General features: G+C 37.8%; 2 protein-coding genes across 3 annotated transcripts in view; both read left to right on the top strand.

Annotated features, from left to right (window-relative positions):
• LOC308619852 (uncharacterized protein) overlaps positions 1–27,983 on the top strand; it is an 811,674-nt gene that overhangs the window by 215,009 nt on the left and 568,682 nt on the right. The window lies entirely within an intron of this gene.
• The window catches only part of LOC308620068 (protein kinase C-binding protein NELL1-like), a gene marked incomplete at both ends in the record, with an annotated part of 99,369 nt that overhangs the window by 36,243 nt on the left and 35,143 nt on the right, over positions 1–27,983 (top strand). The window contains one exon of the mRNA XM_081239406.1: positions 8,349–8,542. Within this exon, the coding sequence (XP_081095532.1) occupies positions 8,349–8,542 (194 nt within the window). The remainder of the gene's footprint in view (positions 1–8,348; positions 8,543–27,983) is intronic.

Below are 27,983 nucleotides of genomic sequence, written 5' to 3'. Positions count from 1 at the left end.
TTGTTCATGGCAAAAGCAAGCCAACTTTGTTAATTTAGGAGGCTACTCTGCCTGTATTCTACTCTTGTTTTCATACCTCGAAGGAACTGTTTTCTTCATCTGCACTAAAACACCTTAATTTGTGTACAAATTAAGAAAAAATATAGTTAGTGAAAAAACTATATTCTTTTGATATTAGTCACTTAATACACCGGATTTACCTATTAGGGCTCAGAGAGAACTTGGAGTGTTAGCATTTCTGGATTTGGCTGGCCAAAGTACAGATCAAATCTATGAGAATTTGTGTGAGAATTCAGAATTCAAGTGGAAATCCCTCAGTAAACAGATGAAGGTGTGGGCTGGCTAATAAGAGCTCAAGTATATTCTGAAGAGATAGTGCAATGGAATTCATAAGCTGAGATGAAATCCAGGAGAGAAAAAAATAAAGAAACAAGAACAACAATAACAACAGCTAATCATTTTTGAACAATTACTATATGATAAGCGTTGTATTATGTGCTTACTCAAATTACCAGATTATCTCAGGGCGTGTTTTTTAATCCACAATTTCAAATGGTAGGACTAAGGCTTAGAGATGTTAGGTAAATTTTCCAGATGTTGGGTAAATAAGTTGCAGGTGTAGGACTGGAATGCAGTTGGCTTATTTGCTCCATTTGCCTAGAACTTTCCCAGTTTTATCACTGAAAGTCACCTATCTCAGGGACCGCCTCAGTCCCAGGGAAATTGGGACAACAGGCCATGTTAACTTGTACGCACAGCTGCTGAATTCCAAAGCTTAAGCTTTAAATTGGTATCTTATACTGCTTCCATTAAGGAGAAGGAGAACCCATGACCAGAGATGGAACCTTGGAAGATGTTAATAACTTTAAAAATGGGAGAAGACTATAAGGTCCTTACTTAAAGGGCTGTATCCTTTACCCATTTTATCCCCAGTCTTTAGCACTATGTTTAAGACAGAGTAGATGCTCAATAAATATGTGTAATTAGTTAAGTGATTGATGATTGATTATTAGTGATTGGATGAATGAAGAGGTAAGAGGATAAATAAGGCAACATCATATCCCACTAGGATCGAGTAGAGAGTTCTTAGACAGAAATAAAATAACAATATTTACATGAAGGGTAATGCTTTTGCAAACTAATGATCATGAGAGCCTTTAGGATGTAGGCTTTGAAAAGAGAGTCCCATGGAAGCTTGCAACTATTTAGGAGAGGACAAAGATGCATACATGGAGGGAGCTGCTGGTTGTAGGCCCTAGGACATAAGACCTGGATTTAAAGGAAGAGATAAGGAAATAGTGAACAGAGACAAAGTGTTCCTTTCTTTTGCTCAGAGAGTCTGCTCAGTTAAAGGAGAAGACTCATTGGAGAAAAACACAATTACACACCGAGCAATAAAGAAACCCCACAAGGACAGGTTTCTTCCTAACTCAAGAAAGGCTGGAAGCTGGAACTATAAAGACTGAAGCGTTAACGCTGGAGGGACATTGGAACTTCTTCCTAAGAGACACATGATAGCATCTCAAATAGACAAAACTATAGCTCACTGATCTCTTCTTTCAGTCTTTACCTTTCAGGCTGAACACCTCATGTTTCATTCAATTGAGATGAGTTTGAGCCCTTCACTATGCTGGTGGACCTCTTCTGATGTGTCCTAAGTATGTCAGCCCCACTCTTAGTGGTCTGTGCTCTAAAGGGGACGTGATACCAGAGTGTGATGTGACTGGCACACATAGAGCATGGCTGTCACCTCTCTTGTTCTGGGCCTAAAACTTCCTACGCTTAAAATCTCATTAACCTTGTATTTTGCAAGCCATCTCAGACCTCAGATTTTCTCTACTTGTTTCTTTCACTTATTTTGCTGATGTGCAGTATGTATATTTTCCCCTGCAGTTTTCTCTCTGCCACTGTAAGAGAAGCAATGCTGCTTTAGCTATGGGAGTGGCATCTGTGCTCTATCTTGTCTGTCATTAATAATCCCCCAAGCTCTGTTCTCATTTCCAAGCTGCTAATGTCTGGTAATGATTTCCAAGTCAGAACACACACAGCTGGATATTCAAACCCCAGGTTAAATTTTGTTTTCTGACATATCACCTGTCTGGAGTTTGAAAGTAAGTCTAGATGTGTTGCAGAAGTTATTCAAGGAAGAAGATGGGGTTATGAAAAAGGTCATTCCTTTGACCTAACTGCTACCAAACCATTGGAAAAAAATGTTTCCCTTGATCTCTGAAATCAACTTGTAGAAGTTTCAGCTCCTGAGGCAGGTACCATTACAGTTGTTATGCTATTAAAAGTTCTGCAGAGGCTTTTTTTCTTGAAGGCTAGGAAAATTGTTTGGGGCTAGGTTGGGACTGGTTTAATTGCTGTTGATATAAACATCTCTGAATTGTATTTTTTTTTACATGTGCAAGTAACCTAAGAACTTCAAATTAAAGAACAAAGCAGATCAACTAGGCACAACTAGATTTTTTTAGGCAAAATTGAGTACAATAATAATAGTTTTCAGAAATTGTGAAAATGTCAGTGCAAGAAAATTAGTTCTAATGTAAGCCTAGCTGTGGGATTTTATTGAAAATGTTCTCATCCTAACATGCATGGGGCATTTAAATAATGAATTTACAAGGAGAAACACAAGGAAATCACAGACAGCCATTACTTACAATAAGAAAAAACAAGTACACTTTAATGATTATAGATTTGAGTATGGAATATTTTGCCTGATTTTTGTTTCATTGCCTCTTTGTCATTGGAGGCCTGTCTGATGATATGGGTAAGTATCATGGGTGAATGTCTTTGTGTTTGCTCATCAGAGAACAACAGTTGCAATATGTAAATAGGGTACCTCTTCCCTTTGGTTGCCTTGGGATATGTATAATAGATTAAGCTGGCTTTGTGCAGAGCAAACAGGTCTGTATTACCAAGAATATGAATAATGTCAGTTTCCATAATTGCTAACATCTGGCTTTCCCTAAATCTGTTAAATTGCATGGAAGCAGAATTAGATTTCTGCGTCATAAGTAAAGCAATTACATGGAATTCTGTAGGCAATATGGTCCTATATTCAACTGTGAAATCTTTTCATTCTGGAGCAGCAAAAGCAAATCCAGGTTTTGAACCCTGTTTTTAGTGTGCACCCTAAGTGTGTTCATCTTTTTGCTCAGGTTTCTTAATTTATGAGAGGAAAACACTGCCAATATGTTTGTAACTTTGTAAATGCAAAATAAAGAAATGTTAAAATAGCATATTATAGCTGGGCATTAATTGACAATTTAGAGGTTATTTTAGAGGAGACCATAAATTAAAGATCCTTTTGTAGCCACTGGTTGTGGACCTGTTGAAATTAATCTTCCAGACAATTCCTGGGGTGATTTGCTGATGAGTCTTTCTCTGCCCTTGTCCCCTTTGACAGGAAAGGAAACTTGTCCCCTTTGACAGGAAGCTGGGATGTGGAGGGAGGAGGAAAGGTGGCCTTCCTATTTCAGTGTGGTTACTACTGAAACCACACTGAATTTATTGTACTTTGAACTAGACCCAAGAGCTTTTCCTGATGAAAAGTCAACAATAAAATGTGTTCCCTGAAGGGAAGGGTTGTGGTTGTGCCTTATGCTTATTGAACACCCCAAAGACCAAATTTTGGCAAAGTAGGCTTTATAGTAGTATTGGTCTGTAAAATTCCTGGATTTAAGTAAGTTAAATAAATACATTGCACATCCACAGTATATTTTGTTGTACTTGGTACTGAGAAGAGAAAAAGGAAAAATATTTAGTCCCTGCCCTCAATGAGCTCACCATCTATCTATGAGCCATGGATAAATTAAACATGGAGCTCCCAAGAGATGAATGCAAGGATAGCATTGTGTGTGTGCAAGGTACAGAGAAAGCAAAAAGTCAATAGTGACTGTCTTGCAGAATGAGGGATGATGATGCTTGGTCTTGATCTTGAAGAATGCATGGGAGTGAAGATAGCACAGGAAGGGAAATGCTTACCTTATCAATTAATTTATACCCCACCCATTCCATAGGGGCTAAGAAACAGAGATGGGTGGGGGGAGTACTCCCATAATTAGAAAAGGCATGTTCCAAGGCACAGGCAGAGGAAACACCATGGTCTGTTTGTAGGTCACCCATTGCTTTTGAAGAGAAAGGGGAAGAGACAGAAGATAAAAACTGAAGTACTAAATCGGGGCTTATACATATGCCAGGAGATTGAACTTTCTATTGTAAGCATCAGAGAACCACAAAGAAGTGGCAGGCAGAGGAATGACATGGACAGGTTTGCTTTTTAGAACACCACTACCCTGTAGAGGGTATTTAGAGCAATGCTTCTCCTCTGTCTGAACAGAGCCCAGATGTCTGGATCCTAATTTATGTCAATTAAATCCAGTTCTAGTGGTGGTGAGCCTGGGCTCCAGTACTTTTAAAAAGCTCGCCAAATATTTATATTTTGCCCACAATCTCCAAATATTTCCATTGTGCCCACAATCAAAAAAATCACTGAATTAGAGTGAGAAGTGTCTGGAGTCAGTTGAGACCAGATAGGAGACTAATGCAATAGTCCTGGTGATAAGGATGAAAATCTGAACTGAGTTCAAAGAAATCTGAATGTTATTTTTATGATTATATATGTGATGAGCCACCTAGCTAGCTATCATCAAGTTACTCTCTATCTGTATCTCCTAGAGATACAAACTAGATTATAAATGTGATGAGAGAAGTATAAGACAATGTTTTGTTACTTTCAGCAAAAAATGAGGAGTGAGAATAATGCAAACATACCACTTTAGTATTGTTCCAAGATAGCATATACCTAAACAGTAAGCCATGTACCACCAACTGTCATTGCAATGAGTGTTCAGAGAAGGTGAATAATTACTATAAATTGGCATCATATTGGGAGATGCTTAACTGAGGAGGTAGGGCTTGAACTTGATCTTAATCATTCACATTCATTAAATCAAGAAACAAATATTTTTGAGTACTTATTATGTTATCTGGTTTTATTTTCAAAAGACAATAGATTAGGTGGGTATGGTTTTAAACAGCTGATAACCGAGGGTCAGAGAGACTTAATAATGTGACCAAGGACATACAGTGTGATGTGCAAAATGACTGGTACATAGTAAGCACTCAATTAAGTGGAAGAGTTTCGAACGTGAGTGACCTCCTGACGCTCGCATTCAATGCTACTTTTTGTTGGGAAGAATTGGAGTAGAGGAAGAAGGCTGGGAAGATGAGAGAGGCTTCTAGGCGGAAGCACCATATGGTCGTATGTGTTGACCAGGAATGATGAGGAAGTAATTGGGGTCTGATTGTAGTTGACTTGGAATCTAGATAGCATAATTTGGGATCATTTCCACAGTTTTCAAAGGAGGAATAATTATTCCTAAATGTCTTGACTGAGGCTACAATTGGTAGAACAAAGACAAAAAAATAAATCTTATAATGAACTAGGTCTTAGAAATATTGTTGGAATTCCTTAACATCTTCTGCTTTGTACCACGGCTGTGAAGCCAAGTTTTATACCAATATAATGCATTCAGTCAGTAAGGGAAGATAGGTCAGTGCATGAAGTCAGTAAGGGAAGATAGGTCATTTGTTTTCATTATTTTTAAGTCAAAATAGTTTTAAATTCTAGCAAACTTTGACTGAGTAATCATATCGTATCATTCTCAGAATTTCAGCTAAAAATGCTGAAGAGGATCCATGTAATATTTTATCTTTGAAAATGAGTTGCAATATCTAGAGGGCAAATTAGTTGAAAGTATATAAAACCACAGAATATTCTAGTATGCTGAAAGAAGACTTTAGACCTTGAATTAGCACAGTATAGTGGAAAGAACTCCAGTGCACCTTTCAGAAGGCCCAGGACACAGTCTTTGCTCTAACAGATACTAGCTGTGTGACCACTTAGCCATCTCTGTAACTTAGTTTCTTCTTTTGTAAACTGAAAATAACTATTCCTATCCTGCAATTATATGACATGACTTGTGAAAAAGAACTGTGAAAAACTTTGAAACTATGTATATAGTATTATATATATATATATATATATATATATATATATATATATATATATATTAGTAAAATTGATATTATGCCTTTGAGCACTTCAGGGGGAAATGGCACTTAAATTATTTTTTCTGTAATTTAGTTCCATAATTCTTAAACAAATGCCTACAATTTTATACATATTTAACATGGATTTTAGGATGAAGAGTAAGTTAATTTATACTGTTCCTATTCTCACCTACCATAGGAGTCAAGCCTACCATTCAGTAGCCTACCAACAGTTATGTATATATACTGCTGTGTTCCTCCTTTATCACCTTCATGAGGACAGTGTCTTATAAGTTGTTACCAACATTTATAGTACCAGTGTGCAAAGAACCCTGGTGCATGGCAGACTTTTGGTAAAAATGTGTTGAACTCAACATTGTCACCTGAAAGATGTTTGAAGGACTTGGCAGTAGATTAATCAGTGGAGAAGACAAATGACATGATAGACAAATGGCTAATGTTTTTAAATACCTTAAAAATTGTCATAAGAAAAATCAAGTAGACTTTGCTTGAGTGACCTCAGAACTAGTACCTACATAGAAGTTACTAGATAATATATTTTATTTCAGTGTTAGGAAGACATTTCTTTTTTTTTAACATCTTTATTGGCATATAATTGCTTTACAATGGTGTGTTACTTTCTGCTTTATAACAAAGTAAATCAGCTATACATATACTTATATCCCCATAACTCCTCCCTCTTGCATCCCACCCTCCCTATCCCTATCCCCTCCCTATCCCCTCCCTATCCCCCTATCCTCCCTATCCCCTCCTCCCTCTTGCATCCCACCCTCCCTATCCCACCCCTCTAGGTGGTCACAAAGCACCGAGCGGATCTCCCTGTGCTATGCGGCTGCTTCCCACTAGCTGTCTATTTTACATTTGGTAGTGAATATATGTCCATGCCACTCTCTCACTTCGTCTCAGCTTACCCTTCCCCCTCTCCATGTCCTCAAGTCCATTCTCTACGTCTGCGTCTTTATTCCTGTCCTGCCCCTAGGTTCATCAGAACCCTTTTTTTTTCTTTTTTTAGATTCCATATATATGTGTTAGCATACGGTATTTGTTTTTCTCTTTCTGACTTACTTCACTCTGTATGACAGACTCTAGGTCCATCCGCCTCACCAGAAATAACTCAATTTCATTTCTTTTTATGGCTGAGTAATATTCCATATTCCATTGTATATATGTGCCACAGCTTCTTTATCCATTCATCTGTCAATGGACACTTAGGTTGCTTCCATGTCCTGGCTATTGTAAACAGAGCTGCAATGAACATTGTGGTACATGACTCTTTTTGAATTATGTAAATTGATACAGCCACTATGGAGAACGGTGTGGAGGTTCCTTAAAAAACTAAAAACAGAACTACCATACAACCCAGCAATCCCACTACTGGGCATATACCCTGAGAAAACCATAATTCAAAAGGAAGACATTTCTAAAAGAGTCATTCAAAGATAGAATAGGCTGCTTTGTGCAGTAATAGGTTGTCTGCAGGGAAAGGACTCAAACCAGGGCTGGACAGCTATATGTTTGAGATGTTAAGGTCACCAGAGCCCTGAATGTCAGGGAGGGCTACTGGATTTATGTTTTCGTTCCATACTTGGCTGTCAATGAAAAACAGCAAAATATATGGTGTCTTTCATCAGCATTCATGCCATATCCTAACTGTAGCTCTGAGATGTTTTCTTGTGTGAGCAAAAATATTGCTAGCCATTAGGGTGGTGAGTTTTTGATTAGGCAAGGCATCCTCCAAGAATTATTTCCTTTTCTTTCAACCTTGGCCCCAGGATCTGGGGGCAGCCTAATTGGCTCAGGGTTGCCCTAATTGCTCACTCGTTTTGCCCTAATTGCCCACTTGTTCTTACTCAGTAGCTAATCTATTCACACCTTTTCTGGTCGACCCAGATCTCCATGGGTGTATCCATACTGTTAACGAATTAGCAGTATTTATGGCCTCTGGATGGTATAGTTCTTGAGAATATCCTAAAAGCAGTTCAGAGTTGCTCCTGGATAATTTAGTAATTAGAGTCTGACAGCTGTGGGTTTGAGTCCCAGACTGGCCACTTATTAGCTATCTGACAGTGAACATGTTATTTAACTTATATGAGGCTCAGCTGCATTAGCTGCCTTGCAGAGTAGATGAGATAATGCACGTGAACAGCTTGGCACAGTACTGGGCACAAGGCAAACACTCAGTAATGTTAACGAATGCTATTATAAGTGATGATTATTTTCTAATGATCATCTTGACTGGAGTCTAAAGCTCCATGCTTTCTTCATTGCAGACATTGATGAATGTGCCTTAAGAACTCATACCTGTTGGAATGATTCTGCCTGCATCAACCTGGCAGGGGGCTTCGACTGCCTCTGTCCCTCTGGGCCCTCCTGCTCCGGTGACTGCCCCCATGAAGGAGGACTGAAGCACAATGGGCAGGTGTGGACTCTGAAAGAAGACAGGTGTACTGTCTGTTCCTGCAAGGTAAGGCTGATGTGGTGCGGCGGAGATTGTCACTGTTCTTTCCCTCCCTCCCCCTCTGCTCTCCCTCCCCCTCTGCTCTCCCTCCCCCTCTGCTCTCCCTCCGCATGTCTTTCCCCAGGTGGTTGAGTCATGGGTCTCCCGTGATTCCTGAAAAGACTTCTGTTCTAATCCCAGCTACAGCTAATGATGCCGCTGAGTGGCAGGCAGACCTGCTTGGAATGAAAAGTGAGGTGTAGGGTTGCAAAGAGACTGCTGAACACGGGGGTGGGGGGGGGCGGGGAGCAAGGCAGAGAAGCCGATGTTAGTCCTCCCGCCGAGAGCTGGCGGTGCCTTTAAGGTCAGCTGGGTGAGAGCTTTAATGAGCCCTCAACCCTCACTTCTACAGTCCTGCTGATTAAAACTTCTCTTTCTCTGAAATGATCACCTGCACGAACTCGCTCACTCTTCTGGTGACATCATCCAGAAAAGCAAGGCTCAGACACTTGCTTGCAGTGGTCAGAGACAGGTGGGCTTCTGATACATTCTGAACACAGAATAATGATAGTACGAGGCCATCTGGCCAAATGATGTCTTCTTTGTCTTTCTCAGTGCTGGGCTATTCCTTACATTAAGTTGTTTGGAAGTGAGTTTAATGCTTTTGAAAACAAAATTCTGTCATCGACTAGTTTTGCTTTATGCTTTGCAAAATGGGCCTATTGAAGTGTTTGATTTCCTTGTGCTTTATTTCTTCTTTTGTTGATCTTGCCTATTCATTTTCCTTTGATATTGATTTCCTGTAGCTCTTACATTGTATTTTTATGTCCCATTGGGATGGGATTGTTTAATATTTGGCTTACGGGCATGGGAACTCTGAGAAATTACTTGCTTAGTAACCTTGTAGAGAGCTGGTCTCCTGATAAACTCAAGAGTGTTCCCTGGAAACACAGTAGAAATGAACCTTGAGAAGTCCCCCGATTCTTTCACCTGCCTTCAAGTCTGTCACACCTGCAACAGACCTGGGGGCACCTATTTAGGAAAGTTGTTTTACCAGGTGTTTAGATCATTAGCCCATAACACCCATTTTTCCCCTTATACATAAATATAGTTCCCCACATTTAAACTTAGGTCCATTGCCCCCAGTTGTTAAGTACCTCCTATATGCCAAGCATCCTGTAATTTAACAACAGCGTCCCACTTAATATAGCACAACTCTGAAAGATGAAGAAACTGAGTTTCTAAGTTTTAGGGGAAGTAATGTATGCTTAATATCACAAGATATAGATGTGTAAGCTGGGATTTGAATTCTACTTGCTTGCCCCAAATTTTATAGTTTTCTCATCTTGCTACATGTCCTGTAACCCTCTACAGATGACATCTGTTGACATTTATAAAAACCAATTAAGTAATCAGTCAATCCAACTTGACTGAGCTCAATGCTCAACTCAGTACTATGTTAATGACTGGGTAGGACATCCCCTCAAGAAGTTTTCAAGTTATTAAGTACAATATTTAAGCATGTGGCACTGACTCAGAGCTAAAGTTTTGGGGTTTTTTGGCCACGCCGCACAGCTTGCGGGATTAGTTCCTTGATCAGGAATGGTACCTGGGCCCTCTGCAGTGAGAGCTCAGAGTCCTAACCACTGGACTGCCAGGGAATTCCCAGAGCAAACGTTTTTGAGAGACGGAAAAGCTTGTAGTGGGTTAGAATAGTTGAGAAATGCTTGTGGAAGAGGTTGGCAATTAGGTCTCCATTCAGCCAGCAAAACGAAGCTGAATTCCTTTACTGGTTCTTTTCTAGAAAATATTGTTTTTCTAAACCTTTGAGGAGGCTCACAACCTGACCCCAAATCCTTTTTAGGCTTTCTAGATCCCCAGTACCTGGAACAGGCAAGGGACTTTAGTTGAGTCTTGACCAGTATGAAACCGAAATTTATTTTTCAGTTGTTGTTTTATTTAAGCCCATGATAAAGCAGGGCACTTACCAATCATGAAAAATTTTCCAAAGCTTCATTAATTGGTGGGGCTAATAATCCAAGCAGGCTAAGTTGACTTATTCTGCCTTGACACCTAAAGTACCTCCAAAGACTTCTGGAAATTAGACTGACATTGCCACAGGAAAGGAACAATTCCTGTCCTCTTATTTTGTTAATATAATGCACCTCCACCGCCACTGCACTCCTTTATGAATAAAGTACTGGGCAGAGTTCTCTACATAAGTCTTTTTAAAAAAATAATTACTCATTAATAGCATAGCTTCCAAGAGGTTGTGGGCGGGGAGGAGGTCTGGCTTTAGGAGCTGAACTGAAACCCTGAATCAAATTCTGTAGATCATCCTCAAAACATGAATTTATTTGTGATCCTCTTTGTTTGTTTCCATTATTTTCAGTTGTAAGTATTCTATTCTGATTTGATAAGAAATATTTCCAGTACTTAAGCATCAAAGTGAACTATTATAATGGCATCATTTTAGAGGCTAAGAAGTAAAATCAAGGTTAAGATATAAAGTGCTAGCTTTTTAATCATACCCTTGATGTTTCAAATTCAAATAAAAAAGAATCACACAAGCAGAATCACACAAGCCAACAAAGGGTCAAGGCATACTGTTGAAAGAAGCAAAGTTCTTTCCCCCTTGAGAATCAGTACATCAGCTTAGCTAATGTTTCATGCCAATGGACAAAAGAGGCCTTGAAACATGTCCACAGCTGAATGGAGTTCAATGATAAAGCTAGGCTAGCGCAAATGGATTTGGGCTTTGTTTAGATGCCATGTGCTTTCTTGACAGTGGCAATGATTTTGTGCACCTTTAGACCACTTAGTTGATTAGGCACAGAATGATTGCTGAATTGTTTGGAACCCACGTTCCTCCAGCATTATCCAGATCACAGAAACCCAGAGTGAAAAATGGTTCTCTCGCTGGGCTTGATCCCTAAATCTTAGTTACAGCCCAATTTCTTTTCATAGATACCCATCTGTGGCTTTTCCTTTCATAAATTTGTCCAGGGCCTTGTGAAGACATTTTTATTTTCTATCTGTACTACATGGAAAGACAGAGTGGTCTCAGCTTTATTAGTTTCTAGGAAATGCAGCATTTTAGTATGAGTGGTTACATTTATATTGGAGATCATGGAGATGAATGGGGAAATGGATACACAATTAACCACCTGTCATGCCACGGTAGAGTCATGAACAATTTATTGTTGAGGGAACAATTTATTTGTGGAGGGAACATACAAAGGGGAAGTATGCTCTATTCTGGGAGGATGCAGAAAGGAATAGGGAATGACTTCACAGAGTAGGTGAACTTTGAATGAAACATTAAAGGATGAGAAATTTATCCAAGAGGAGGTGTGGGGAAGGTGAATTCCAAACAGAGGGAAAACAAGAACAAAGAAACAGAAGCATAACAATATATATTAAAGGAAATATGAAGTGAATGATGAGATTAGAATATCAGGAGCAAGTGAGCAGCTGAGGATCATGAGAGATTTTTTCATTTAGGATTGGTGTGGCCTAATCATGGTCTGATTGACAGCATGATGGACAGACTGGGGAGATCAAGGCTAAATGGAGAGATACCACTTAGGCTGAAGTAAAGGTTCAGGAAAGTAAAGGTGAGAACCTGAAAGAGCAAGAGAGGTAAGATCACATGGGAGCTAACACAGGAGTAAAATGATGGGTCCTGATGAATGCTGATGTCAGACACTCAACCTCTGTGGCTACGTGTGTTCTTATAATTTAGGCAAAAAAAAGCTTCAGAGTGACATGCTGGAAGCTTAGCTGCCCATTTTCCTGGGTGAAAAGAATTGAGGTGCCACTTTCAAGTAAAGAGACAGGATTTGCGATTACTCCTATACCTACACCTTTACCTACTACTACTACTATCATCAGTAGCTGGAAAATCCAGTGGGAGAAAGAGAAAAGCTATAAAGGCCAGATTTCATTTCTGTGCTTCATTCAGAGGGTTTGTTTTTGTTTTTCTGTTTTGTTGTCTTTTTTGTTTAATTAAAAAGAAAGGTGAACTAAAAAGAAAAGCATTCATCCTGAAAGTAAATATAATACTGAAGACCTGAGCAAAACCAGGTCTTGAGTTTTTCTGGGAATTACAGAGATGGGGAGAGAAATAGATACTATAAGCAGTCACCCACCATTCATATTAAAGTCAGGGCCAAAGAGCTGTGACAAGGAAGTTGGGTAAAGTGTAGAAGATTTGTTTGCCTTTAAATTGTCTGGAATGCCGGCCATTTGATCTGGCCTCATATAAGCCTTTGCCCAGAAACTGAGGAAGGTGGCCATAGTAGGGAAACTAAAGGCTTCATGCTTTTCCTTCAGGTAAGGAGATAATAACCCTCTCTGCAAGGAGCTGGCAGTAAAATAGCCCTGCCCTTCTCAGCATGGCACTCACTCCGAGGGTGAAGAACAAGGATGAGTCAGCCTGTGCCTGGGGCCAGGGTAGATCTTAGACTTCTAGAATCCTGCAGTCTACTCATAAAAATGCTTTGCTTTGCTTTGCTCTGCTCTCAGAACTTAACCAGCACCATTATCAATACCTTCCTGTCTAGGGTGTTCTTGATGGCAGGAGTTGGCTGTGCAAGCCCTAAGGTTGTGTTTCCCTTTCTTTTTTCCCCCACTTTTGTTCATTTTTATTTATCAGTTAATAATAACAAATACTTTCCTGTATGTGCGGAATTCTTGTTCTTAGAAATATTTAGTAGTAGAGAATCCATAGGGAAAAATGTGAGTTGTTACACTATATGTGTCTTGTTATATTTTACTGGTATAGTTGATTTAAAATATTGTATTCGTTTTAGTTATACAATAGTGATTCAATATTTTATACATTCTATGCCATTTAAAGTTATTATAAAATAATGGTTGTATTTTCCCGTGCTGTAAACTACATCCTTGTTGCTTATTTATTTTATACATAGTAGTTTGGATCTCTTAATCCCATGCCCCTATGTTATACCCTCCCCCACCTTCCCTCTCCTCGCTGGTAACTACTAGTTTGTTGTCTATATCTGTGAGTCTGTTTTGGTTTTGTTATACTCATTTGTTTTATTTTTTAGATTCCATATAAAAGTGATAACATAGAGCATCTGTCTGACCTATTTCACTAAGCATAATACCCTCTAGCTCCATCCATGCTGTTGCAAATGGCAGAATTTCATTTTATTTTTGTATGACTGGGGTAATATTCCCTTGTATATACATATCACATTTCTTTATCCATTCATCTGTTGATGAACTCATAGGTTGCTTCCATATCTTGGCTACTAAAAATAATGCTGCTATGAACCTTGGGGTGCATCTGTCTTTTCAAATTAGTGTTTTCACTTTCTTTGGATATATACCCAGGAAATGAATTGCTGGATCCTATGGTAGTTCTATTTTTAGTTTTTTGAGGAACCTCTATACAATGTTCTATAGTTGCTGTACCAATTACATTCCCACCAACAGTGTTCTAGGGTTGCCTTTTTTCACATCCTTGCCAACATGAGTCATTTATAGACTTTTTGATTATAACCATTTGAACAGGTGTGAGGTGATATCTCATGGTGGTTTTGATTTGCATTTCTCTGATGATTAGTGATGGTGAATATCTTTTCCATGTGCCTGTTGGCCATCTGTATATCTTCTTTGGAAATATGTCTATTCAGGTCTTCTGCCATTGTTAAATTGTTTTTATAAATTGAATTGTATGAGCTGTTTATGTATTTTGCATATTACCCCTTATTGGTCATAAGTTTTGCAGATATTTTCTCCCATTCACTAGGTTATCTTTTTGTTTTGTCAATGGTTTCCTTTGCTGTGCAAAAACTTTTAAGTTAAATTAGGTCTGATTTGATTTTTTGTTTGTTTTTTAATTTTATTGGAGTATAGTTGATTTACAATGTTGTGTTAGTTTCAGGTGTACAGCAAAGTGATTCAGTTATACATATACATATATTCATTCCTTTTTAGATTCTTTTCTCTTATAGGTTATCACAGAATATTGAGTTCCCTGTGCTATATTATGTCCTTGTTGGTTATTTATCTTATTTATAGTAGTCTGTGTATGTTCATCCCAAGCTCCTGATTTATCCCACCCACTATGTTTCCCCTTTGGTAACCGTAAGTTTGTTTTTGGTATCTGTAAGACTGTTTCTGTTTTGTACATAAGTTCATTTGTATCATTTTTTAAAATTAAATTCCACATATGAGTGATATATGAGTGTCTGACTTACTTCACTCAGTATGATCATCTCTAGGTCCATCCATGTTGTTGCAAATGGCATTATTTCATTCTTTTTTTAGAGCTGAGTAAATTCCATTGTATATATGTATCACATCTTCTTTATCTATTCCTCTGTCGATGGACACTTAGGTTGCTTCTGTGTCTTGGCTATTGTAATTAGTGCTGCAATGAACACTGGGGGTGCAGGTATCTATTCAGATTATGGTTTTCTCCAGATATATGCCCAGGAGTGGGAATGCTAGATCATGTGGTAGTTCTATTTTTAGTTGTTTAAGGAACCTCCATACTGTTCTTCACAGTGGTTGTACCAATTTACATTCCCACCAACAGTGCAAGAGGGTCCCGTTTTCTCCACACCCTCTCCAGCATTTACTGTTTGTGGACTTTTTGATGATGGCCATTCTGATGTGTGTGGAGTGATAACCTCATTGCAGTTTTGATCTGCATTTTTCTGATAATTAGTGATGTTGAACATCTTTTCATGTGCTTTTTGGCCATCTGTATGCCTTCTTTGGAGAAATTTCTATTTAGATATTCTGCCCAGTTTTTGATTGAGTTTTTTGGTTTTTTGACATAGAGCTGCATGAGCTGTTTGTATATTTTGGAGATTAATCCTTTGTTGGTTGTTTTGTTTGCAAATATTTTCTCCCATTCTGTGGGTTGTCTTTTCATTTTGTTTATGGTTTCCTTTGCTGTGCAGAAGCTTTTAAGTTTAATTGGGTCCCACTTGTTTATTTTTGTTTTTATTTTCATTACTCTAAGAGGTGGATCCAAAAAGATCTTGCTGTGATTTGTGTCAGAGAGTGTTCTTCCTATGTTTTCCTCTGAGAGTTTTATAGTGTCCGGCCTTACATTTAGGTCTTTGATCCATTTTGAGTTTATTTTTGTGTATGGTGTTAGAGAATGTTCTAATTTCATTCTTTTACATGTAGCTGTCCAGTTTTCCCAGCACCACTTATTGAAGAGGCTGTCTTTTCTCCTTTGTATATTCTTACCTCTTTTGTCATAGATTAATTGACCACAAGTGTGTGGGTTTATTTCTGGGCTTTCTATCCTGTTCTCCCATTTACAAGGTTATCTTTTTGTTTTGTCAATGTTTTCCTTTGCTGTGCAAAAGGTCCCATTTCATTTTTTTTTTTCGTTTTTGCTTTTGTTTCCTTTGCCTGAGGAGACAGAACCAAAAAAATATATTGCTATGATTTATGTCAAAGAATATTTTGCCTATATTTTCTTCTGGGAGTTCTATGATTATTAAAGACATTGAGGTATTTAATCCATTTTGAATTTGCTTTTGCATATGGTGTGAGGAAATGTTTTAATTTCATTATTTGACATGTAGCTCTCCAGTTTTCCCAGCACAACTTCTTAAAGAGGCTGTCTTTTCCCCATTGTATATTCTTGCCTCCTTTGCCATAGATTAATTGATCTTAAGTACATGGGTTTATTTCTGGGCTGTCTATTCTGTTCAATTGATCTATGTGTCTGTTTTTGTGCCAGTACCATGCTCTTTTGATTACTGTGGATTTTTAGTATAGTTAGAGAGTATGATACCTCCAGCTTTGCTCTTATTTTTTTTTCCCCCCAAAAGATTGCTTTGGCAATTGAGAGGCTTTTGTGGTTACATATAAATTTTAGGAGTATTTGTTCTAGTTCTGTGAAAAATATCATGGGTATTTTGATAGGAATTGCCTTAAATCCGTATTGTTTGGCTAGAATGGATATTTTAAGTGTATTAATTCTTCCAATGCAGGAACAGAGAATATCATTCCATTTCTTTTTATCCTCTTCACTTTCCTTCAACATTTTATAGTTTTCAGAGTATATGTCTTTCACCTCCTTGGTTAAATTTATTCCTCGGTACTTTATTCTGTTTGATACAATTTCAAATGGGATTTTTAAAATTTTGTCTTTCTGATAGTTCATTATTAGTGTATAGAAAAGCAACAGATTTCTGTATATCAATCTTGTATCCTGCAAATTTGCTGAATTCATTTATTAGTTCTGATTGTGTTTTGATGGAGACTTTTGGGTTTTCTATATATAGTATCCTATCATCTGCAAATAGTGACAGTTTTAATTCTTCCCTTTCAATTTGGATGTCTTTTATTTATTTTCCTTGTCTAATTGCTGTGTCTAGGACTTACAGTATTATGTAAAATTGAAGTGGTGAGAATGGGCATCCTTGTCGTATTCCTGAATTTAGAGGAAAGGCTTTCAGCTTTTCACCATTAAGTATGATTTTAGTTGTGTGTTTGTCATAAATGGCTTTTATTGTGTTGAGATATGTTTTCTGTGTACCAACTTTGATGAGAGTTTTTATCACGAATATATGTTGAATTTTGTTAAATGCCTTTTCTACATCTACTGAGATGATCATGTGATTTTTATCCTTCCTTTTGTTAATGAGGTGTATCACATCGATTTTCCAAGTATTGAACCATCCTTGCATCCCTGGAATAAATCGTACTTGATCATGATGTATCATCATTTTGCTGAGAATTTTTGCATCAATATTCATCAGAGATATTGGCTTGTAATTTTCTTCTTTTGTACTGTCTTTGTCTGGTTTTGGTATCAGGGTAATGCCGACCTCATAGAACGAATTTGCAAGTATTCCCTCCTCTTCAATTTTTGGAATAGTTTGAAAAGGATAGGTATTAGTTCTTCTATATATGTTTGGTAGAATTCCCCCTGTGAAGCCATCCAGTCCTGGGCTTTTCTTTGCTGGGAGTTTTTTGTTGTTGTTGTTTGTTTGTTTTTAATAAATTCAATTATACTACTAGTAATAAGTCTATTCACATTGTCTGTTTCTTCCTGATTCAGTCTTTGAAGGTTGTGTTTCTAGAACTTTGTCCATTTCTCTAGGTTGTCCAATTTGTTGGCATATAACTGTTCATAGCATTCTTATTTTTTTTTGTATCTCTGATATCAATTGTTATTTCTCCTCTTTTATTTCTTATCCTGTTAATTTGGGTCCTCGCTCTTTTTTTCTTATGAGTCTGACTAAAGGTTTATCAATTTTGTTTATCATTTCAAAAAAATCTCTTGGTTTAATTGATCTTTTCTATTATTTTGTTTGGTCTCTATTTTATTCATTTCCTCTCTGATCTTTATCATTTCCTTCATTCTGCTGACTTTGGGTTTTGTGTGTTCTTCTCTTTCTAATTCCTTTAGATGGTAGGTTAGGTTGTTTATTGGAGATTTTTCTTGTTTCTTGAGGTAAGCCTGTATTGCTATAAACTTCCCTTGTAGGACTGCTTTTGTTGCATTTCATGGATTTTTGAGAGCTGTGTTTCCATTTTCACTTATATCAAGGTATTTTGTGATTTCCTCTTTAATTTCTTCATTGACTCATTGGTTTTTTAGTAGTATGTTGTTTAGTCTCCACGTGTTTGCGCTTTGCCCATTTTTCTTCAGGCAATTGATTTCTAGTATCTTAAATTTGTTGAGGCTTGTTTCTGGCCTAGTATATGATCCATCCTGGAGAATGTTCCACAGCACTTGTATATAATGTGTGTATTCTGCCGTTTTTGGATGGGATGTCCTATGTATAAATATTGAGGCCAGGTGGTCTAATGTTATTTAAGACCACTGATTCCTAATTGATTTTTTGGTTTGGATGACCTGTCCATTGATGTAAGTGGGGTGTTAAGTCCCCTACTCATTATTGTATCATTATCAATTTCTAACTTTATGTATGTTAATATTTGCTTTATATATTTAGTGCTCCTGTATTAGATGCATATATATTAATGAATGTTATACTCTCCTTGTATCGATCCCTTCATCATTATATAATTCCCTTTGTCTTTTGTTATAGATTTGTTGTAGTCTATTTGATCTGAGTATTGATACCCTAGCTTTCTTGTCATCTCCATTTGCATGAAATATCTTTTCTCATTCCCTGAATTTCAGTCTCTGTGTGTTGCTACCTCTGAAATGAGTCTCCTGTAAACAGAAATGGGTCTTGTTTTTTTATCCAAACAGCCACCCTATGTACTTCATTGGAGCATTTAGTCAATTGACATTTAAAGTGATTATTGATAGATATGTACCTATTGCCATTTTGTTAATGGTTTCTTGGTTGATTTTGTAGTTATTCTCTATTTTTTCCTTCTTTTAGTTTCTTTCCTTGTAGTTTGATGATTTTCTTATAGTGATATGTGTGTTCCTTTCTAGTTTCATATAATGATGGTAGCTTTTTGATTTGTGGTTACCGTAGGATTCATATATGTTGACCTATATTTACTAGTTTTAAACTGGTAGTCATTTAAATTCAAACATATTCTAAAAGATCTACATTTTTAATTCCCCACATTTTGTATTTTTGATATCACATTTTACATCTTTATGTTTGTCCCTTTATTGATTATTATATGGTTAATTTTACAATTTTTTAATTGTATTTTAATCTTTGTACTAGTTTATTTTAGTGGTTGATCCTCAGCCTTTATCTAAATTTGCCTTTACTATTGGGCCTTTTCCTTTCCTATCAACTTACTTCTCATAATAGCCTTTTCTTTTCCACTTACAGAAGACACTTTATCATTTTTTCTAAGGTTGGTTTAGTGTCAATGAACTTTTGTAGTTTTGCATGTCTAAGAAGTTCTTTATCTCTCCTTCTATTCTAAATGATACTCTTGCTAGGTAGAGTATCCTAGGTTCCAGGTTTTTCCCCTTCAGCACTTTGCAGGCCGGAAGGGAGTGACATGGTATATTCAATGTTTCTACAGAAAAATCAGCTGATAACCTTATGGTAGTTCCCCTGTATATGACTGTTTGTTTTTCTCTTGCTGCCTTTAGAATTGCCCCTTTATTTTTAACTTTTGCCATTTCAATTATTATATGTTTAGTGTGAATCTGTTTGGGTTCATCTGTTTGAAACCCTCTGTGCTTCCTATACCTGAATATCTGTTTCCTTCTTCAGGATTGGGAGGTTTTCAGCCATGATTTCATCAAATACAGTTTCAAAACAAATACAGTTTCTCTCTCTTCTCCTTCTGGGACCCTTATAATGTGAATGTCGGAACATGTGATATTGTCTCAGAGGTCCTTTAAACTGTTCTATTTTTTATGTTTGTTTTCTATTTGCTGTTCTGATTGGGTAATTCCATTATTCTACTTCTAGATCACTGTCAGTTCTTCTGTATCACCTACTCTGATGTTAATTCCTTATAGTGTGGTTTTTATTTCAATTATTGTATTCTTTGGTTTTGAATGACTCATCTTATATTTTCTAGTTCCTTGTTAAAATCCTCACTGTATTCATCTACTTTTTTCCCTACTTCAGTTAGCATTCTTATTATTTATGCTTTGAACTCTTTATCTGGTAAATTATTTGTCTCTCTTTTATTAATTTTTTAAGGGGTTTCCTCTTATTCTTTCAGTTTAAACAAATTCCTTTGTCTTCTCATTTTGCTTAACTTTCTCTGTCTCTATGAAATTAGGTGAAAGAGTTACCTGTTGGGGTCTTGAAGGAGTGTCCTTCTGTGAGAGCATCCCTATACAGTCTACATGTGTCCAGTGGCTTTAGTGGGAGAGCTGGATCGGACATGAGCATGAGTCATGTGTTTCACCAGAATGTGCTGGAAACTAACACATTGGTAGGATATGGGTCCGGAGATGAAGTTTCTAGGACCAGAGCCAAGTGTGATCTAGGGCTTCTCCTCTGCTCAGTGGTCAGCACCACCCGATTGGGTCTGGGATCGAGTCCCAAGTTGCTGGAGCAGAAGCCCTGAGGTTCGAGTATGAGCTGGCTCCATTCCCTCTATGTGTGTGCTCTTTCCCCTCCTAATACCAGCACCCTCACTCCAGAGGAGAACAATGCTGCATCAAGAAGGACTGGAGCAGGTGCCCTCTGTGGGTCTAGGCATGGGCTGTGGTACCTCTGGACCCAGTCAGAGTCCAGGACCTCTTCTGATGTGCTGCCTCCATAAGGGCCAGAAATGACTGCCCCCACTCAGCTCACATCCTGCACTGGGACTGAGCTGCCTTTTTCCTTCACAACTAAGCTCTCTCTTCAGTTGCTTTAGCCCTCATCCTAGTGTGGAGCTGCACCAAAGAGCAGGTGGGGCTGGTGTGAGCACTCAGCCTGGGTCTAGGGATAGGCTGTCCCAGCACTGGTGTCTGGGACCACTTCCGAAGTACTGACTTGGTAAGCACCACTAATGGCTGCTCCCTCCCTGTTCCCGCCTATACCCAGTTATGTCCCTCAAAACTGAGCCTTTACCCCAGTGTGAAGCTGCACTGTGAAGCAAGTGAGGTCAGAGTGTACCCAACTCAGGCTGGGGCATGTACTGGGGTGGTTGCAGGAAACAGCCAGAATCCAGTGCAGTTTCAATCCACCCTTTTCACCTTGTTTCAGGAGTAACCAAGAATGTGCACCTTCCTCACAAATGGAGTCCAGACTTCCTACAGACTTCCTGTTAATTCCACTGGCTGTCCAGCCATCCCATGGGCTTTGTCTTCCCCTTGTCAGACCCCAGGACTGAGGCACCCAATATATAGCTCTAACTACTCACTCCCAGGGAGGATTCCCCGCCTCTTCTGAGTACCCTCCCATGGGAACAGGTACTGACCTTATAACTTCTCTTCCCTTTCTACCTGACACTGTGTGACTCTTTCTTACAACCTTTGTTGTAAGAGATTATTTCTACCAGTCTCCAGTTAGTTTTCATTGAGAACTGCTTCACATGTAGATGTATTTTTGATGTGTTCGTGGGGGGTTTGGCATCCTCTTACTCTGCCATCTTGGTCTCTGCCCCTGTGTTTCCTTTTCTTTGAAAGATAAACATATTGGCAGGTTTACTTCTGCCTTCAATACTCTAGGGGTCCTTTGAAGAACAGAGGCCCCATTTTTATTCCCCTGACTTCGTATTCCTGTGCAGTTCCAAACCCTACCTTTTCAGTGCAGGAGCTTGAGGGTTATGCCATACTAATTCCCCAGTGGACTTGGTTACTTTGTTTCTCCATCAGAGGTTTTCAAACTTTTTCTTGTGCAGAATCTCTTGTGAGACTTTCCTCACTGACTCTACCCCTCAAACTTTCTGATATAGTAGGTCTGGGTAGGGGCACAACAATTTGCATTTCTAATTATGGGCATACCTCAGAGATACTGGAGGTTCACTTCCAGACAACAGCAATAAAGCAAATAAAGTGAGTCACACAAATTCTTGTGTTTCTCATTGAATATAAAAATCATGTTTACACTGTACTGGAGTCTATTAAATGTGCAATAGCATTAAGTCTAAAAAAGTATATATCAAACATTTTATTGCTAAAAAATGCTAACCATCATATGAACCTTAAGTGAGTTATAATATTTTTGCTGATGGAGAGTCTTGCCTTGATGTTGATAGCTGCTGACTGGTCAGGGTGTTGTTGCTGAAGGCTAGAGTGGCTGTGGCAGTTTCTTAAAATAAGGCAACGGTGAAGTTTGCCACATTGATTGACTTTTATGGTTTCTCTGTAGCATGCAATGCTGCTTAATAGCATTGTACCCACAGAATTTCTTTCAGAGTTGGAGTCGACCATCTAAAATCCTGCTGCTGGTTTATCAACTAAGTTTATGGAATATTTTCAGTCCTTTGTTATCATTTCAAAAACCTTCACAGCATTTTCAACAGAAGTAGATTCCATCTCGAGAAACCACTTTCTTTGCTCATCCATGAGAAGGAACTCTTCATTCATTAAAGCTTTATCATGAGATTGTAGCAATTTAGTCAAATCTTCAGGCTCTCCTTCTAATTCTAGTTCTCTTGCTATTTCCACAACATCTGCAGTTACTTTCTCTACTAGAAGTATTTAAACCTTCATAGTCATCCATGAGAATTGGAATCAACTTCTTCCATACTCAAAATGTTATGTTGAACTCTTCCCATGGATCATGAATGAATGTTCTTAATGGCATCTACAATGGTGAATCCTTTCCAGAATGTTTTCAATTTCCTTTGCCCAGGTCTATTGTAGGAATCACTGTCTATGGCATTATAGCCTTACAAAATGTATTTCTTAAATAATGAGACTTGAAAGTCAAAATTACTCCTTGATCCATGGGCTGCAGAATGGATGCTGTATTAGTAGGCATGAAAATAACATTAATCTCATTATACATATCCATCAAAGCTCTTGGGTGACCAGGTGCATTGCCAATGAGCAATAACATTCTGAAAGGAATCTCTTTTTTTTGAGCAGAAGGTCTCAACAGTGAGCTTAAAATATTTAGTAAACTATGTTGTAAACAGATGTACTCTCATGCAGGCTTTGTTGTTCCATTTATAGATCACAGGCAGAGTAGATTTAGCATAATTCTTAAGAGCCCTAGGATTTTGGGAATGGTAGAAGAGCATTAGCTTCAACTTGAAGTCACCAGCTGCATTAGCCCCTAACAAGAGAGTCAACCTGTCCTTTGAAACCAGGCATTGGCTTCTCCTCTCTAGTTATAAAAGTCCTAGAGTCTTCCAATATAAAGCTGTTTTGTCTATGTAGAAAAGCTGTTGTTTAGCTTAGACACCTTCATTAATTATCTTAGCTAGATATTTGGGATAACTTGGTGCAACTTCTACATCATTACTTCCTACATCACCTTATATTTTTTCTTTTTTTAATTTTTATTTTATATTGGAGTATAGTTGATTTACAATGTGTTAGTTTCAGGTGTACAGTAAGGTGATTTAGCTATACATATACATATATCCTTTTTCAAATTCTTTTCCCATATAGGTTATTACAGAGTGTTGAGTAGAGTTCCCTGTGCTATACAGTAGGTTCTAGTTGATTATTTTATATATAGTAGTGTGTATGTGTTAATCCCAACCTCCTAATTCATCCCTCCCCCCTCATGTTACCCCTTTGGTAACCATACATTTGTTTTCTCAGTCTATTACTCTGTTTCTGTTTCATAAATAAGTTCATTTGTATCAATATTTTTAGTTTCTACATATAAGTGATATCATATGATATTTGTCATTCTCTGACTTCCTTCACTTAGTATGAGATAATCTCCAGGTCCATCCATGTTGCTGTAAATGGCATTATTTTATTCCTTTTTGTGGCAAATATTCCATTGTGTATATGTACCACATCTTCTTTACCCATTCCTCTGTTGATGGACATTTGGATTGATTCCATGTCTTGGCTATTGTAAACAGTGCTACAATGAACGTTGGGGTGCATGCAGCTTTTCAAATTACAGTTTTGTCTGGATATATGTCCAAGAGTGGGATTGGTGGATCAGATGGTAGCTCTATGTTTAGTTTCACAAGGAACCTCCATACTGTTCTCCATAGTGGCTGTACCAATTTACATTCCCACCAGCACTGTAGGAGGCTTCCCTTTTCTCCACACCCTCTCCAGCATTTATTCTTTGTAAACGTTTTGAGGATGGCCATTCTGACGTGTGTGAGGTGATACCACATTGAAGTTTTGATTTGCATTTCCCTGATAATTAGCGATGTTGAACATCTTTTCATGTGCTTTTTGGCCATCTGTATGTCTTCTTTGGAGAAATGTCTATTTAGATATTCTGCCCAGTTTTTGATCTGGTTGTTTGTTTTTTTAATATTGCACTGCATGAGCTGTTTCTATATTTTGGAGATTGGTCCCTTTTCAGCCATATCGTTTGCAAATATTTTCACTCATTCTGTGGGTTGTCATTTCATTTTGTGTATGGTTTCCTTTACTTTGCAAGAGCTTTTAAGTTGAATTAGGTCCCACTTGTTTTTATTTTCATTACTCTAGGAGGTGGATCATAAAACATATTCCTGCAATTTATGTCACAGTGTGTTCTGCCTATGTTTTCCTCTAAGAGTTTTATACTATCTAGCCTTACATTTAAGTCTTTAATCCATTTTGATTTTATTTTTGTGTATTGTGTTAGGGAGTGTTCTAATTTCATTTTTTTTTTACATGTAGCTGTCCAGTTTTCCCAGCACCACTTCTTGAAGAGGCTATCTTTTCTCCGCTGTATATTCTTGCCTGCTTTATTGTAGATTAATTGAACATATGTGCGTGGGTTTATTTCTGGGCTTTCTATCCTGTTTCACTGATCTATAAGTCTGTTTTTGGTGCCAATACCATACTGTTTTGATTACTGTAGCTTTGTAGTATAGTCTGAAGTCAGGGAGGCTGATTCAGAGCCTCCAGCTCCATTTTACTTTCTCAAGCTTCCTTTGGCTATTTGGGGTCTTTTGTGTTTCCATACAAATTTGAAAATATTTTCTTATAGACCTGCAAAAAATGCCAGTGGTAATTTGATAGGGATTGTGTTGAGTCTGTAGTTGACCTTGGGTAGATGTTCATTTTGACAAACTGATCCTTCCAATCCAAGAACGTGGTATATCTTTCCAGCTGTTTACGTCATATTCATTTTTTGTCATCTGCGTCTTATAATTTTGGAGTACAAGTCTTTTGCCTCCTTGGGTAGGTTTATTCCTAGGTATTTTATTCTTTTTGATGTGATAGTAAAAGGGATTATTTCCTTAATTTGTCTTTCTGATCCTTCATTGTCAGTGTATAGACATGCTACAGATTTCAGAGTGTTATTTTGTTTCCTGCAACTTTGCCAAATTCACTGACAAGCTCTAGTAGTTTTCTGGTAGCATCTTTAGGATTTTCTACGTACAGTATCATGTCATCTGAAAACAATGACAGCTTTACTTCTTTTCCATATTGGATTATTTTTCTTTCTTTTTCTTCTCTGATTGCCTGGCTAGGACTTCCAAAAACTATGTTGAATAAAAGTGGTGAGAGTGGACATCCTTGTCTTGTTCCTGATCTTAGAGGAAATGGTTTCAGCTTTTCACCATTGAGAATGATGTCAGCTGTGAGTTTGTCATATATGGCCTTTATTATGTTGAGGAAAGTTCCCTCTATGACCACTTTCTGGAGAGTTTTTTTATTTATCATAAATAGTATTAAATTTTGTCAAAAGCATTTTCTGCATCTATTGAGATGATATGGTTTTCATCAACTTGTTGTTGTGATTGATTTGTAGATATTGAAGAATCCTTGCGTCCCTGGGATAAATACCACTTGATCATGGTGTATGACCTTTTTTTTTTTTTTTTTTGCGGTATGCGGGCCTTTCACTGTTGTGGCCTATCCTGTTGCGGAGCACAGGCTCCGGACGTGCAGGCTCAGAAGCCATGGCTCACAGGCCCAGCCGCTCTGCAGTGTGTGGGATCTTCCCAGACTGGGGCATGAACCTGCGTCCCCTACATCGTCAGGCGGACTCTCAACCACTGCGCCACCAGGGAAGCCTGGTGTATGACCCTTTTAATGTATTGTGGATTTGGCTGGCTAATACTTCGTTGAGTATTTTTGCATTTATGTTCATCAGTGATATTGGCCTGTAATTTTCCTTTTTGTGGTATCTCTGTCTGGTTTTGGTATCAGAGTGATAGTGGCCTCATAGAATGAGCTTGGGGGTATTCCTCCCTCTGCAAATTTATGGTAGAGTTTCAGAAGGACAGGTGTTAATTCTTCCCTAAATGTTTGATAGAATTTGTCTGTGAATACATCTGGTCCTAGACTTTTGTTTGTTGGGAATTCTTTAATCACAATTTCAATTTCAGTGCTTGTGGTTGGTCTGTTCATATTTTCTGTCTCTTCCCAGTGCACACTTGGGAGACTGTACCTTTCTAAGAATTTGTCCATTTCTTCCAGGTTGTCCATTTATTGGCATATAGTTGCTTGTGAATTCTCTTATGATCATTTGTATTTCTGTGATGTCAGTTTTAACTTCTCCTTTTTCATTTCTAATTCTATTCATTTGAGCCCTTTCCCTCTTTTTCTTGATGAGTCTGGCTGAATTTTGTTTATCTTTTCAAAGAGCCAGCTTTTAGTTTCATTGATCTTTTCCATTGTTTTCTTCACCTCTATTTCATTAATTTCTGCTCTGATCTTATGATTTCTTTGCTTCTACTAACTTTCACTTTCGTTTGTTCTTCTTTCTGTACTTGCTTTAGGTGTAAGGTTAGGTTGTTTGAGATTTTTCGTGTTTCCTGAGGTAAGACTGTGTTGCTATAAACTTCCCTCTTAGATCTGTTTTTGCTGTGTCCCATAGGTTTTGGGTAGTCATGTTTTCGTTGTCGTCATTTTTCTCTAGGTATTTTTTGATGTCCTCTTTGATTTCTTCAGTGATCCATTGGTTGCTTCATAACATATTTTTTAGCCTCCACGTGTTTGTGCTTTTTACAGTTTTTTTTTCTTTCCTATATTTGATTTGTAATCTCATAGCATCATGGTCAGAAAAGATGCTTGATATGTCATTTTTCTTAAATTTTACCAAGGCTTGATTTGTGGCCTAAGATGTGATCTATCCTGGAGAACGTTCCATGTGCACTTGAGAGGAAAGTGTATTCTGCTGCTTTCAGATGGAGTGTTCTATAAATTAAGTCCTTCTGGTCCAATGTGTCATTTAAGGCCTGTGTTTCCTTATTGATTTTCTGTCTGGATGACCTGTCCATTGATGCAAGTGGGGTGTTAAAGCCCCCCCTATTATTGTGTTACTGTGGATTTCTCCTTTTATGGCTTTTAGCATTTGCCTTGTATATTGAGGTGCTCCTATGCTGGGTGTATATATATTTACAATTGTTCTATCTTCTTCTTGGATTGATCCCTTGATCATTATGGAGTGTCCTTCCTTGTCTCGTAACATTCTTTATTTTAAAGTCTATTTTATCTGATACGAATATTGCTACTCCAGCTTTCTTTTGATTTCCATTTGCATGGAATATCTTTTTCCATCCCCTCATTTTCAGTCTGTATGTGTCCCTAGGTCAGAACTGGGTATCTTGTAGACAGCATATATACAGGTCTTATTTTTGTATCCATTCAGCCAGTCTATGTCTTTTGGTTGATGCATTTAATCCATTTACATTTAAGGTAATCACCAATAAAAGTTATGTTTATATTGCCATTTTGTTAATTGTTTTATTTCTGTAGGTCTTTTTTCTTCCTCTTTTGTTCTGTTCTCTTGAGATTTGATGACTATATTTAGTGTTGTGTTTGGATCACATTTTCTTTTTTGGGTGTGTATCTATTGTAGATTTTTGATTTGTGGTTCCCATGAGGTTTTGATATAGCAGTCTATATATATATATACAAAAATGTTTAATTTGCTGGTCTCTTAATTTTGAATACATTTCTAATATCCTGCATTTGTACTCTCCTCTTCATATGATTTTTGGTTTTGATATCAGATTCATGTGTGGATGATTTCCTACC

Source organism: Mesoplodon bidens, assembly GCF_964165515.1.
Source record: "Mesoplodon bidens genome assembly, chromosome: 7".
Classification (NCBI taxonomy): domain Eukaryota; kingdom Metazoa; phylum Chordata; class Mammalia; order Artiodactyla; family Ziphiidae; genus Mesoplodon; species Mesoplodon bidens.
The sequence above is the reverse complement of the archived record's forward strand: the minus strand, read 5'-3'. Positions and strand labels throughout refer to the sequence as shown.